This window comes from Sceloporus occidentalis, unplaced genomic scaffold (assembly GCF_023333645.1).
Source record: "Sceloporus occidentalis isolate IW3139 unplaced genomic scaffold, rSceOcc1.0.p SCAF_3, whole genome shotgun sequence".
Taxonomy (NCBI): Eukaryota; Metazoa; Chordata; class Lepidosauria; order Squamata; family Phrynosomatidae; genus Sceloporus; species Sceloporus occidentalis.
The window spans coordinates 225,488,634-225,504,397 of NW_028316983.1; the positions used below are offsets into that span (position 1 = coordinate 225,488,634).

General features: G+C 38.3%; 1 protein-coding gene across 2 annotated transcripts in view; it reads right to left on the bottom strand.

The window, feature by feature from the left end:
- The window catches only part of LOC149317573 (R-spondin-2-like), a 152,484-nt gene that overhangs the window by 52,947 nt on the left and 83,773 nt on the right, over window positions 1–15,764 (bottom strand). The window contains exons 3-4 of one of the 2 annotated variants that reach the window (XM_089518939.1): window positions 6,847–6,990; window positions 2,723–2,908 (exon numbers count right to left, since the gene is read on the bottom strand). In XM_089518939.1, the coding sequence (XP_089375065.1) occupies window positions 2,723–2,908; window positions 6,847–6,990 (330 nt within the window). Of the gene's footprint in view, window positions 1–2,722; window positions 2,912–6,846; window positions 6,991–15,764 lie in introns of both variants that reach the window. The other variant, XM_089518938.1, reaches the window with a different exon arrangement.

Sequence of the window (15,764 nt, forward strand, 5' to 3'; positions counted from 1 at the left end):
ATCATGCCAAGAAAACCCTAGGATAGGTTTGCCTTAGAGTCACCATAAGTTGGAAATAACTTGAAGGCATACAGCAACAACAGATTTCTACCTTTGGTGAAATATGATGTAGTATTCCATTTAAGTCAAGCAAGATAGGGTCTGTAATGCTAAATTGTTTCACAAGAAAGCAATGAACACTAGCGGTAAAACAGCAGGTGAAGACTCTACCTGAGAAACTTGAGCTTTGTCAGTCAGACAAGCAAATGGACTAAGTTGCTATAAGGCAACTTTTTATAGCTACATAAGTGAAGGGGGCATTGTTGGGTTTTCTTTAATTCACTCTCGCCAAATGTGAAACCAAAATGTGAATATACTTCAGTCTTTACACTCTTCTAAATTTTGTAATATTTCAGTATGTGATATGGGGATATCAAACTCAGTGAATCATAGAGTTGGAAGAAACTCAAAGAACCATCGAATCGAAAGCCTTGCCAAAGCTGGAATTCATTGCTAAAGCACCCCTAAGAGGTGACCATTTTAAAAGATTCCAAAAAAGGCCCATCTTCTACAACAGTCTGTTTCACTCTTTGCACAGCAATTGTCATTAATAAGTTCTTCTTAATGTTTAGATGGAAACTCTTTTTTTCCCTCCTAATTTGAATTAACTAGTTCATGTCCCATCCTCTCAAGCAGCAAAAAATAATCTTGCTTCATGTCCAATGTGACAGCCTTCCATCTCAATCTATGGATGCTTTTGGTAATATAATCTATCCCACATGTTGTTCTGCATAGACTGTGAACATTATGAAAGGTTTTCCTTCTAGTTACCAAATAGACTTTTCCTTACTGCTTCCTGCATTTATAACAGGAAAGGAGATCAAGTAGCTTTGAGATGTTGTATCCCACCCCTGCACTGAAAAAGAAAATTATTAGGAAATCACCATATTTATAAATTAATGACACAGGTACAGTCAAGTTATAAGTCAACCAAAAGCATAAATAATCTAGTGTTAACCATATGTAAGCTAAGAACCAGAGCTATGCAGTACAGGACATAAGAATCTTGCAATTACTTGCTTCAAAAATACAGTTATATTTAACGTATTTGAGTCCCAACTTGGGAGAAAAGTGGGATAAAAATAAAATTAATAATAATAATAATAATAATAATAATAATAACTGCCAATGTGATTTGGGTGCGAGCTGGCCAAAACCAATCCAAAGAAATTCTGTATTTTGGTAGTAGTGGGGGGGGGGGGGGGGAATAGTACTCTCTTGGATTTCTTTCAAAAACAGAAGCAGATGTTATTTTTAAAATATAACAGAATTAGAGAACTTTGCAATGAACAAGAAATACATGAACAACTAGTTATAACAAATACATAAATAACCTAACTGCTTAAATAAAGTAAACTGTTTAAGGTAAAATTAATCCTGCAACTATTTTTTTTTTCAATCCTTTATTCTCATCTATCCTTTTCCTCAACTGCCCCCATAACTGCATGGTTACTCCTTCCATTCTCTTCCATCTCCCAATCAGACTTGCTTTTCATGTCCAATGATCCAAGGAGGGAGATGTGTCAATCCCAAAGTTTAGGGTAAGACACCTCTTCAAAGACCTTGAGCCACTCCAGACATGCATCTCATTCTTTTTCCTCCCACTTGACCATTCCTGTATCAGGTTCACCAAAGTTCCAATTTTATGCATGCTCACTTGGACATAAGTGTTACTGAACTCAATGCAGCTTACTTATGACATATACATAACAATGGTGAGAAGAATGTAGACTGGGATCTGTGGGTGATCTGCGGTAAATCAGCAGAAGTTTAAGACTCCTAATTATTTAATAATAGTAACAACAAGAAAGATCTACATTGCTAGAATTAAGATCTCACCTTAAAATACACTGCTAGAATAAAGAAAAACCAGGAACGGATTCTTGTCTGAAAGAACTATAAGCCTAGTTGTGAAAGAACTATAAACCTAGCCTTTCTCTGTATTTCATTTTCCCCATATGTATTGTCAGCTTCCTCCAGTGAGGGGATTCTGGGAGTTGGAATAATAACAATAACAACAACAATAATAATAACAATAATGATAGGAGATATTTTCAAGCTCTGTTCTTGGAGTAGAAGTGAAAAATGAAGCAGGTTCTGCATGTATAAATCTTTGCTTATTTCATTCTTTTTAAAAATGTGGAAATATTCTCCTTCTAGGTGAGACTACAAGAGTTCTTGTGCATTTGTCATTTAGCATATCAGAACATTTTCCTACAAACATTTCATTTTCCCCAAAAAATGGCAATTTTTTCCTTTTATGCAAAATAACATGTTTTGTGAAAAAATGAATGAAAACAAAAAATGCAGGAAAGTGCTGGTCTTTCTGCTTTCAGTGGGGTGAAATATCTTGCAGCAGCAGACAATTTTCTTGATAGGCTTTCCTGATGTGTTTACACGACCAATGGACAGCTCTACTTTGACACACACATTTTGCCATCATTTTCTTGAGTTTCTTGTGATTTAAAAGATTACACTAATATGAAACAACAGTTTTATGCAGTATACTTCAAACTCTCATAAATGTATACTACACATAGAGGTTCAGGCTGTACTTCTAGACTTGTATGATAACTGAACAGTAGGAGAGAGAGGGCATTCTGTATTTCCCTCACATAAACAAGCACAGCTTTAGTGAAGAGAAGGAGCTCATAAAAATTGCTCTGGTATTTTGTGTGCTTACCTCCTGGACAGTGCCTCAGGGCCATTTTACATCTTCTGGACTCTGCAATGGTTGGGCAGGGCAGAGTGTCCTTTGCTGGCTTTTTCACAATTTGCCTTGTTCTTGTTTCCAAACCCCACTTAAATCCACATGTCTTGTTGTTCCTGCTGCAAATTCCCCACTCGCTCCATGGGCCTACTTCACAGCCTTCTGAGGAAACCAATGAGAGAGAAAGAGAAGGAGAGAGACGGAGAAAGAGAGAATTAGTTAGTACTCTCTGACTTCTGATGGCTTCATGTGATCCTTGCACAATAAATGTCACTGGGGAGAAGGATGAGTAAGGGTATACAGAAATCTAACCTTTAGAAGTAGAAGATTTTAATATTCAGTCACAGATGAATGATGAGCAGACTTAAAGCTTAAGGAAATTTCCACAGGATAACCTTATTTAATTCTTATCACCATTAAGTGGGGAAAAAACATCTGTGAGAAAAGTGTCCTAACATATTAGTGAGGCAGCAAAATACTTATTCTGTGATAAGTTCCCTGTACCATTTCTTCCTTCAATTGCATTACTTTCATGTTCATTTAAAAATCATTTTCTTTTGGGGTGATGGGTTCATTAATTTTATATTATGGAATTACCTGGCCCAGAATCCTGTTGGTGTCTTATGTGTGTATAAAGGGGGAGGCTTTACTTTATAATGCAAAATGTCTGCATTTAGTTGCAGGCTGAAGAAGGTGAATTGTGCACGCAGTGCCACTGCACATGCAAATGCTCACAATATGTACATTTGGTTGTGTATTCAATTGCCATATTCAGATGTGCATTCAGTTGCAGAATGTTGTCATTGAAAACAAGGGTTGTATAGGACAATCAATAAGTAACTGAACATGTGGTGACTTGGGGCCTTTTCACACTATACAGTTCCAGCAGTTTGATTCCACTTTAACATCCACAGGAACATCTGGTGGAATCCTGGTATCTGTAGTTTGGCGATACTGGAGCCTTCTGGCTGAGAATTCTAAATGTCTCTAATGTTAATATGGGTCTTTAAAAAATCACTATAAAATATACCGTAAACACAATTCATCAGCTTCTCCTAAATAAAATATAAGGATGAGATCACTGTTACATATTAGAGGAAACATTCTTGCTCACTGGGGAGATGTCCTAAAACTATATAAATAAACTTTGTATTTATGAATACAATAAAATGCAGGAGTGAAAAACAGGAGTATCATTTTTTATTAGTTACATTTATACTCTGTGACTCTCTCAATAACTGAAGATGGCATGAATGGCTCTTCTGACTTTGCTATCGAGAGACTGAATGACTGACAGACCCAGTGTCAAATAATGATTCGTGATTCAGTGGTTTTATGAACCTAGATCTCCTAAATCCTAGTTCAGTACCCTAATCACTACACCATGGTCACTCTATAGTGCATATGAAATGCACAGAAAATTAATCTATATGCTGTCTCTGTGTGTGTCATATCTTCAAGACACCTGTTGATTTTAATGGGGTTTTCATAGGCAAGGAATATCTCTAGCTCTTCTCAGGCCATCTGGAGGTGGTGAAAATTGGCTCTCCTATTATCTGGGCAACAAAGCTGATGATATGGTCTCTCTTCCAAGTAAACAAAGGGTTAATGATATAATGGATTATGTTACATTTATCACAGTCAGCATAATGAAAGAGAAACAAAGACCATGACAGACAATTAACCAATGAGGACAACCAGTTTTGAGAAGTGTGAAAGCTCTGAGATACTTTCAAGATGAGAAGGTATAAAACACACTGCTATGAGGCACAAACAAGACTATTGGGACTGATTGAAAGATAGGAGAAATGCTGTCTGCCTTGCCATCCCTAGAGAAGCTTGGTCATAGGCTGGACAAAGTGGTCCATACTCCCTGCTTTGCATGAATATCCAAAGACTAGTATTGCGAGTAGACTAGGAATGTCTAACTAGTCATGTTATAATTTTTGCTTTCTTTCTAACCTCAGCTGAATATGGCTTAGATGCACTACAGACCAGCACTTTGTGCCGGCCTGACCATGGACTAGGGTTACGTGAGGGCCAAGCATTTACATACTCAGCAACCCTACCGCACACCCAGAGCACCATCTTGGTGCATGCCCATTCAGATGGCACACGGCATGATGTAGCACGTGCGCAACACTTGCACAGTGCTGCACATGAGGGGTGTCATAAGGCCACACTGTGGCCCTTATGGTGCCCTTTCTAGAGAGCAAATAGAAGCCGTGTTTCATGGCTTCTATTTGCACCGGGTTGCAGCTGCCACATCCCCAACCCAGCCCTTCCAGGGGCGGCACAGAGCCGCCCCTAAACGGGCTGTCCATCAAGTCCCTTAGACTGTTTTTATAACTTAAAACTACTCCTAAGTAATGCCTGAAGATGATGTCTTCATGTATAAGGCATCATCCTTTTTGCTAATGTAAGATTGCTTACTTTGAATAAAATCTTTCCTTAAAAGATTTCTTCTTTTCCATTCTCTTTTCATGTGAGTGAAGAGATGGGAGCATGTGTGTGTACATGTTTAGGATTCTTGTCTCCTACACGAGGGGAAATCAGAAGTTGGAAAAGGTGGAAGTTAAACCCCTCACTGACTTCCCACTAAGTGATTGAGACTTGGTGTATTCGTAGGTCGTGGCAGCTCATACAGTCATGGGGTTCCCTCTCCTACTCAGAGCAAGAACTTTTTTATTGTAAGAATGGTTTGTCAAAGGAACAAATTGCCTAGAGAGGTGGTAAGGTCTCAAAAAGAAACTGAACAGCTGCCTGCTGGGGATGCTCTAGCTAGGATACTGAGCAGAGATTGGACTATCCTATGGTTCTATGATCTGTTTGGTTAGTTTCATCTTCTCAGTTGCCTCTGGGAGAGTTTCAGGTACTACCTGAAACCATCTGAGTACTTTGTAGAGCCAAATTGGAATGTTTGAAGCCTCTTCCCACTTCCCATCTCAAGACCATCACTAGTCTGAATATCAACAATTCCCCATTCCCTGCTTTTTATGCCCTTTCACATTTTCAATCATAAAGTACTCTGGAGAAACCAAAAGTTTCCACAGTAGTTTGTGACAACTGATACTACTTAAACACAGATTTTGATTTATCAGAAGAAATGGCCAGAGTATTGGAACTGCTGCTGGTAAATAGTGAAAGTCCCTCTTTGTGCACTTTGTGGGAGCAATACAAAGATTTCTGTGTGCTATTGTGATGTGATGCTATTAAAATAGAGCCTTCTCAGTTGTGACACCTCAGTTGTTGAATGTCCTCTCTCTCTCTCAAGACCCATTTCCTGCACGCAATAAAACCTTTTTATTAAAGCCCTTGCTGTTCTCTCAACTTCATTTTATGGTGACCCTGTCTTAGGGCTTTCTTGGAATGATTTATTCAGTGAAGGTTTATCATTGCTGTCCTCTTAGGCTAAGAGAGCTTCCTCGAGGTCAACCAATAGGTTTCCATGGGTAAGTGGGGAGTTAAGCCCTGACCTGTTTTTCTTCAATGTTTTTGGGAATTAATTATTCCAAAATGTTCCTGCGCATGGCTTCACCTAACAAGTTATTTAATGCCTTTTTGTATATTATTATTATTATTATTATTATTATTATTATTATATTATTTCAAATATTAAATTGTCTTAAACTGCTAAAACCGATATTACTAGTATACTTCTCTAGGCTCTTGAGATACCATCATCCTTCTGTATCTACAGATTCCTTTTCCAAGAATTTAACCATCCATGGTTTGAAAATATTAATATAAAAATCTCAAAAAAAGCAAACCTTGATTTTGTCATTTTATATAAAGAACACTATTTCTATGACATTATATGTAATGGAACTTGAGCACTCACTGATTTTGGTATCCACAGTGGGTCCTGAAACCAAGATAATAAGAGTGCACTTTATTACAGTAAGATATAAATATTACATTGGGATACAAATATTGCAGTAAAAAAATGAAAATGAAAATATACTGCACAACCTTTCATCAGCCAAAGTGGAAAATAACTTCAGAAAGTGTGCTAGTGTTGCAATACTGAGGTGAAGATGGGGAAGCTGAATAGATAGAAAGAGTTGAGACAGGAGAGGTATTGTACAAGTACTCACCCACACATTCCATAGTCTCCTCTAAAGGCATGAAGCCATCAGGGCATTCTCCAAAGCAACGGCCTCGGTAGAGATAAAACCCAGGTTTGCACTTGGTGCAAAAGTCTCGACTAAAACAAGAATCACAGTTCTCTATTCTGCATCCTAAGGGGTTGAGGGGGGGAAACACAGTTGGTTTTTTTTTTTTTTTCAGTTTTGCAATTCATTGGATATGGTATCAAAGAACTATAAAGTAGCTCTGAAATTTTTATGAATATTAAAGTGCATATTTGTTACTACTACTACTACCACTACTACCATCACTATCATATTTATTTGTTTCCTTCTTCCCCAAAACCAGGACTCAAAGTAACTTATAAATTAAAACAGATACGATATAGTTCAAACATACAAAAGGTCAACATTAAAATGAAATAAACTATCAATGATATTTTAAAAAACACATATAATTAAAATACTAAAAGACAGTTTTAAAATTTTGTAATTAAAAACATCCCAGCCTTTTTCTAAAAGAGCATTCAGTTTTCAAAAGGCAGTAGGAACACAAAAATGTTTGCCTGCTGAAAGGAAGACCAGAGCAAGGGGGATATAGTTTCCCTAGGAAGGGAATTCCAGCACCTGGGGGCATCCAATGAGAAGACTCACATTTCCACCAAACATGCCTATGGAAGTGGTGAGACTGAGAGAATGATCTCCTGACAACCACAGGGCCTGAATAGGACTGTATAGAAAGAAAACAGTCTGTCCCATACCCTGGATACAAACCATATGTGTCTTTGTAGACCATAACCAATGCTTTGAATCCACCTGGAAACATTTGCCTAATAAATGAGGAAGACTAGAACCATTGTGCATGATAAAAAGGTAAAGTTTTCCCCTATGGCATGACTGTCAAGTCATGTCTGACTTTAAGGGGCAGTGCTCATCTCTGTTATTAAGTCAAGGGAGCCAGCATTGTCAAAGATGATTCTGTGATCATGTGGCCAACATGACTACGTGGAACGCTGTTACCTTCCCACCAAAGTGGTACCTATTTATCTACTTGCACTTTTACATGCTTTTGAACTGCTAGGTAGGCAGAAGCTGGGTCTAGTGATGGGAGCTCACTCCATCTCGTGGTGCCTGGGTCTTGAATTGCTTACCTGCTGACCTTGGGATGATCAGAGTCAGCATCTTAACCACTGAGCCACTGCATCCTATGCAAGATAGCTATATTTGTTGCATTTCTTATAATCCCACTACCATAACGAGTGTAGGCACAGAATTCTTACACATATATTTTTGAACACATTTTTTAGTCACATAATTTATTACACATTTTCCCATTAACTAAAGCACAATTGACCATATTTTTCAAGAAATGTATTCTTGGCTCCTTATTCGCATCAGCACCTGTCTCTTGTGAGAAAGAACACTGTCTCACTTAAAAAGAAAAAAGAAAAATTATGTCAGCTACAAGAGAATTGTTTTTTGAGTCCTGTACATCTCTCCCCCCAATGTACACATGGTTTTCTTCATATTTTTCTTCATTGAAATGTATTGCAAACTGGAAATGTATGGATTTTCCAGGCCAGATGCACTTGTCCTGTTCCCATTCTCAGAAGATGCAAAATGGATATTTTCATGGGTAAATGCAAACTCAACAAATTTCTTTTCCATCTTAAATGATAGTTAAGAATAGAGCACCTATGTTCAAAAGCAATGCAGCCCTAATTACCAGAAGCCAAATAATCTCTTTACCTGTCATCTGGGGCCCACACAAAATTCTTTTTAAAAATGTCTCTGCCTTTTAATATATCTTTGCTTTTTTCTCCTTTTTAATATGTGAAAAATCAATGTGTTTCTCCCATTTATCCTGCTTCATTGCACCTGCTACTGTTCACTTCATTGAAATAGTCTAATTGTTGCTTCACACCTGGAAACCTTATGAAAAGACTAGAACACCACCCCACCCCACCCCCGGAAAATCATTATGTTTGTTATCATACTCAATAGAAAAAAATGAGAGAGAAGATGTCACTGTATTATCCTTATCCTGTATTGTTCAAGTAATACAACAGTCCACATATTAGCCATTAATGCTCATGTATTAGCTGTTGCTTCAAATATGGGCCGGAAGGGGGATCTGTTTGGAATTTATTTTTCCATATGGATTGTATAAGGGAGAGAAAAAGGAACTGCAAGTATTCTGAGTAAAAATTTGGGTACTTTATAAAATAAAAGGTTGTAATGTTACCTATGTCTTTCAATCAGCCTTGAGAGACCTTGTCTATGACATCTTTCTGTCTGAATTGAATGGAGAATACATGTGGTGTTTCTCAGTCTATGTGAAACCTTAACTTTCTGTTTCTTGGACATAGATCATAGGTAGATAATCTGGGTTACATCTTTCGCTTTTTGTCTTTCCTGGCAAGCAGACATTCTCTTATGTTTAGATGATTTTTCACCATTGGAATGTTTATTATTACATTTTGGGAACCATCAACCATTTTTTCTATAGGGAAGTGCTGGAACTGAGTTTTCTGTGGACAGCAAGTTATATTTTACTTTAATATGCGTACAAATGAATCTCAAGGCCAAATTTTGGTCACTTGCAAATCAGTCCCAAAAAAGCAGTACTAAAAACATAGACATAACCTTAGATCTGAGAAGGGCCTGCAAATCATACATAAGAAGAGAAGCAAAAATTACAGACAAGATCATAATATGAATATTGATTGTTTGAGATCTAATCTGCACAGCAGAAATAATGCAATTTGATCCCACTTTAACTACCATGAATCAATGCTATGGAATTCTGAGATTTGTAGTTTTGTGAGATTTCTTCATCTTTGTCAGAGAGCTCAGGTGCCACAACAAACTACAAATCCCAGGATTCCATAGGATGAAACTATGGCTGTTGTGATGTCAAACTTTGATTCTGCAGTGCAAATTGGACCTGAATTGCCATTGACACATCATTTCTGGTCAGTTTTAGTATCACAGCTACTATTTATCCCTGCAGGGTAGTGGACCTATTAACATGGTCCTGCCTTGAAAGCTAACAGATCCTTCAGAATTCTGGAAAGCCTTGCAGGGTTTTATGGCTGGTATCATTGATGATCTTGTTAAAGCCCTGATCATTAGATGGATTCCAAATTTAACTAGGACTATTGACATAATCAGTCCCAAACTTCTTCTCTGACTAATTACTAATTGGGCTCCTTGATGTATAGAGGGCTTCAGGGAACTGAAATGAGAAGGATGACAACTAAAGTAGATGGCAGAAAATTATTCAATTTATATCTGATATAGGTCCAGTACAGACTGGCGCCATAGTCATGCTAGGGTTGCCTCAGGGCATCTCTTACAGATGCCCCACAACCCTAGCACGTCTTCTGTATGTCAAAATGCCCAGTGGAGATGGGTGCTGCCATTTTGACGCGATGGACACCTAGCATCCGCACGTCATGGCACCACAATAACATCGTGATTGTGCCACTGGTGCACTGTGGCGTCATTATGGTGCTGCAAAAAGAACCCGCCTTTTTGGGCAGTCTGTACCGGGCCATAGTGAATATCTTTGTTTCTATAAGGTGACAATACAAAAAACAAAGAAAACCTTCTTCTCTGTACATATTGCATCTTTGAATTTGCATTCAACTGAACTATTCAGGATGATGAGAGATCTAACTCCGGCACCTTTTCCCCAAATCCAATTTTAGAGTCTTCAGAAGTTTGCTGTGATGTTTTTAACAATCATTTCACAGACAAATCTCTAAGATAAGAGCCAATGGAGATGCTGTCATTATAACAGAAGTTGACTGGGATGTCCAGCAATCATGGAGCAGTGTCAGTTGGTGAATACCGCTGATTTGGACAAGCTGCTAGGGTAAGAAAGATAATGTGTCCCTTTGATCCCTGTCATTCTTGGTCATCCAGAGAGGAGATGAAATTAGATCTCAATTACAATATATTAATGCATCTCTCAGAGAGGGAAGTTTTTAAACAAAAGCACTGATGTGACCACTTCTTAAAAGGCCCTCTCTGGACCCCCTGGACTAGAACAATTATAGACCAGTATCGAATCTTCCTTATCTGGACATGTTGATCAAGAAGGTAGTTGTGCTCCAACTCCAGGCAGTCTTCTTAGACCCATTTCAAACTGGCTTCAGAGCAGGATACAGAGCGAAGACTGCTATGGTCACCTTAGTGGGTGATCTTCACCTGAGCCTTGACAGGGGGAGTATGTCTTGCTGGTACTTTTGGACTTCTCTGTAGTATTCAACATCATCAACCATAGTATTATTCTGGAATGCCTGAAGAGTTTGGGGATCACTGTGGTTCACTGGTTCCACTCCTCTTAATCAGGTTCCAATCCTCTTAGATACCTCTTAGATGGTGGTGCTTGGGGATAACTGTTCCTCAAAAAAGCAACTATTATATAGAGTACCACAAGGTGCCATTCTAATTCTGTTTAAGTTCTCTGTGAAACTGCTGGAAAAGATTGTCCAGAGGCATGGGGCAGGATGTTATCAGTATGCTGATGATACTCAAATGAACTTTTCTGTGTTTTCAATAATAACATCAGCTAAAGATTGCATGTCTCCTCTGAATGAATGCCTGCAGGATGTACTGGGAGTGGATGAGGAAAAACAAATTGAAACTAAATCCAGACAAGACAGAGGTTCTTACTGTCAAAGGTCCTCACATGGGTTTGAAAGTGTACCAAACACCCCTAGGATGGGGGTTACACTCTTCCTGAAAGACCATGTTCATAGCTTAGGGGTGCTCCTGAATCAGTCACTCCAAATGACAGCCCAGAGAGATGTGATGGCCAGGAGTGCTTATTATCAGCTTCAGCTGTTACACCATCTGCATCCTAGAACTGGAGTACCTAACGATGGTAATGCACATGCTGGTAGCTTCAAGACTGGACTTTCTGCAATGTGCTGTATATTGGCCTACCTCTATACCAAGTTCAGAAACTTCAATTCATTCAAAACATGGCAGTTTGTTTACTGTTACTAAAATTGCATCAGTGGTTACCAATTAGTTTTCAGACAAAGTATAAAATGTTAGTTACCTTTAGTCCTAACATTAATTAGTCCTACATGGGTCCAGGTTGCCTACAGGATTGCCTTCTCTCATATAATCTGCCTCTTACACTCATGTCTTCTGGGAAACATCTACTTCAGTCTGGGAAAACTAAACTGACTGTTACCCAAAAAGACATTTTCTTTGGCCACCCTCATATTATAGAATGACCTGCCAGAAGAGATTTGTCAGCCTGATAGACTGCCTGTATCTTCTTAAGGCAGGCTACTCAGATTATTTTTTAATTATGGTTTTTAAAGTATTTATTTATGGATTTTAATATTATTTGTTTTATATTTTAGCTGATATTATGGGTGATGTTATTTGTTGCTGTTCCCTGTCTTGAGCCACATGGAGAGGTGGATAAGAAATTGTTGTTATTATTTACTGATTGGAAAGCTGGCACTGAATGGAAGTTTTCTAACTTTTTAAAGAAGCCATGAGCTCAGTGTTCATGCATCACTGAACTGGGAACATGCCAAATATGGAAAAGCATTAATAAATACCACTAGTCTCATACCTCCCAACATTTCACAAATGGAAACCAGGACACCTGTGGCCAAGCAATATGTGGTTAAAATGGAAAAAGTTGTTAATGAAGAAGAACAAACAAGTTAGAAAGACTGCAGCAATTTGCTTTGACATGAGTCTATAGGAAAGAGCAAGATTCTGGCCTCCTCTCTTCTCCCTGCTGAATTAAGTGCAAGCTACTTTTACAATTTGAATTCAGTCTGCAGCAATGGAAATAAGACAAAGACAAAGGGAAAAACCAAGGAGACAAAAGAGAAACTGGGACTTTTTAAAAGTTGCTGAAAAAGTAAGATGGCAGAGGATTAATCAAGACTAATCTTGCTAAACCAGTACAGTTGGAGGGTATGAACTCTCCAGATAGTACAAGAGAGAATCCTGCCTAAAGTCTTGGAAAGCCACATTTAGTCAGAGGTGGCAACACCAAACCATATGCCCCAATACTCTTGTTCAGTATGAGGCAGCTTCCTGTTTTCAGTATAAGGCAAGGTACATAGGTGAAAGATGAGTAACATCTGTCATATAGCTTTTTCGCTCAACTCCACTAAAAAATCATGGTGTATAACCCAGGGACTGCAGCATCTAAATTTAGCCAGTAATTTGTTAGATCAAACCTATCAATTTATCCCAAATTAGGACATTCTGCATTCTATAAAACATATTTCTACATACATAGGTATAGAATGCAGCATAAAAAGAAACATGTGAGTGCACATGAGTGGAGGAGCCAGTGTGGTGTAAGTGGTTTGAGTGTTGGACTACAACCCTGGGAAACCAGGGTCCATGTTCCCACTGAGTCATGGAAACACACTGGATGACATCAGGAAGTCACATATTCTCAGCCTCACAGGAAGGCAGTGGCAAACCTCATCTCAACAAATCTTGCCAAGAAAACACTATGATGGGTTCTCTACAGGGTTGCCATGTTAGATATGAGCTGAAGTCATATAAAAACAAAAACAACAATGTCTGCATTCACACACCCATACATAACACACATAGTTAATGAACAAACATGAAAATATTTTCACAACACCTATTTCCACTTCCAAGTAAAAAGATGTAATGTTGCAATGGCTTTCTTTTGTCTCCTTTTTGCAGGCTCTTCATGCTTCAGACCACATTTTAACCATACTAAACATACTAAGTGGAAATGTGTCACTCTCAGTGTATTTTTCTCTGTGGTTCAGCTACATAACCAAATTTACTCAACAGTTAGTTGGTTTCTCTGTAAATTATTTTATTCTCAGTTGTCCCACAAATTCATCCACAATATACTACAGAATGTAATCTGTACTTTTCTTTTTCTTTTTTCTCTCTCAATTGGCATTCTTGATACAGTGTTATGTGGTGTTCTACTGACTGTATTTTTAATCTTATTTCAAAATAAAATTCCATTATTTTTTAAAGAAATATAAAGCTTTCATAGGCTAGAATTTTAACATGAAGGAAAGAGCATGTTGTATTCATTTGGTTCCATTGAGAAGTTTCACTATGAAAATGATAAATAAATAGTTCTCCACATAATCTAGTCCAATCTGTTTTCTTATTTTTAGATGAATCGACAAATTCTTAGATGACTGTTGTATTTAACTGTAACAGAAATGAATTAAATGAAATGCAAAGTTATTGTGGGATAGGGTTTAAACTTGTACAAAAGCCTTGTGAAATCAATGCAGCAAATGTACCCCCATGTTTGTGTGTGAAAGAGAAAAAGTTGGAATGGTCAGGAATGTATATATTCAAGAGACTGAGCAGAAACCTATGTGCAAGGAGCTCTATGTTTACATGTGCAGGCAACTGTATGTCTATGTGTACATATGTGCATTTGCATGCACAATGGCACTGCATACACAAAACACTTCTGCAAACTATGCTGTTCTATATCAGACAAAAATGTCCAACAACATCTGTAGGGAACTTACACATGTTGTTAAAGATTGTTTCAGCCAATGTTTGTATGTCTATTAGAACCACAGCTCTAAGTCCATGGAAATGTAGGGACATGGTACTTGACATGTATACAAAGGGAAAGAAGAAAGAAAAAAGTTTGGTATTCACAAAATCTAAAAAGTAACACAGTGTGTATGAATAATAACTAATTTATATACTGCTTAAAATTCTAAAACAAACCAAGTAGTGTTGGAGTTAAATCATCCGTAAAATGCATCAAATGAGAATGTAGGTCCTATGTTCTCTGAGAAAACACTAATCAGGCTCTGATGTAATAAAAAGCCTTGAAAGTCATAGCCTGTGTTGAGAGACCAAGGGGCGAGTCAGACTGCCCTGAAGGAGTGGCTTGAAGCAGCCCCTGAGAAAGCCTGATTGATACTGTGGCATCCATGCACCGAGGCCCTATATCTGCCTTTTTCCCAGCTCAAAAAGAAGTGGCAAAGTGCAGCTCCTTTTTGTGCCTGCAAAAAGCCAGCTTTTTCTGCCACGCTGTGGCTTTATGGCACTCCTGTGGCATGAGGCATGTAAACACTGCACCACCTGAGCACCTGGAAACCTGTACACATCTGGCCAGGCATCTTGGGGTGTGCGGCATCTAAACACCATGCCTCCAAGCCACTGAGAAGCTGGCGTTTAGAGCCGGTTTGCTTTGCCCCAAGTAATGAATGAATTCTTTAAATGTCCCATGTTTCCAATCCACTATAGGGTTTTTTTCCCCCCAAGACTTTTTGCGACATCAGAGACTGAATATTGTTTCCTCAGAGAAAATAGGACTTGAGTTCTCATTTCATGTATTTTATGGACAATATAACTCCAATACTACATTGTTTGTTTTAGAATTTTAAGCAATATATATAGTGCGCCTGCATATTATGTGGGCGCGATATGTGCAGTTTTCAGCATATGCTGAAAGCCTCTCTGGAAGAAGCAATGGGGCACACGCCCATGCCACGCACGCCTAGGGTTGCCATAAGTCAGGAACCCCAAACCGGGACAAATGTAGGACAACATTTTCAAATGTAAGACACATTTTTTAAAAAAATGGAGGACACGCGAAAAAAATTGATGATTTTTTAAAAATGTTAATATAAATGCATGTTTCTTAGGCATGATCAAAATGGAGGACATTTGGGCATTATTCGTAGACAGATGGCAGAAATGTACTTCCCTTTCTGGCCAAACACCCCCAACCTCCATTCCAAAACACACACAACAGCACATTTGGGCAATGAACATGGCTTTACTTAACATGGCCTTTTGCATATTTCAGAGGCTTATTCCATAATCAAACCCCTTGGGTTTAACACTTAGCATGGCTATGCATATTGAACATGTCAAGGTGGTTTCACAGTTCTTGCACC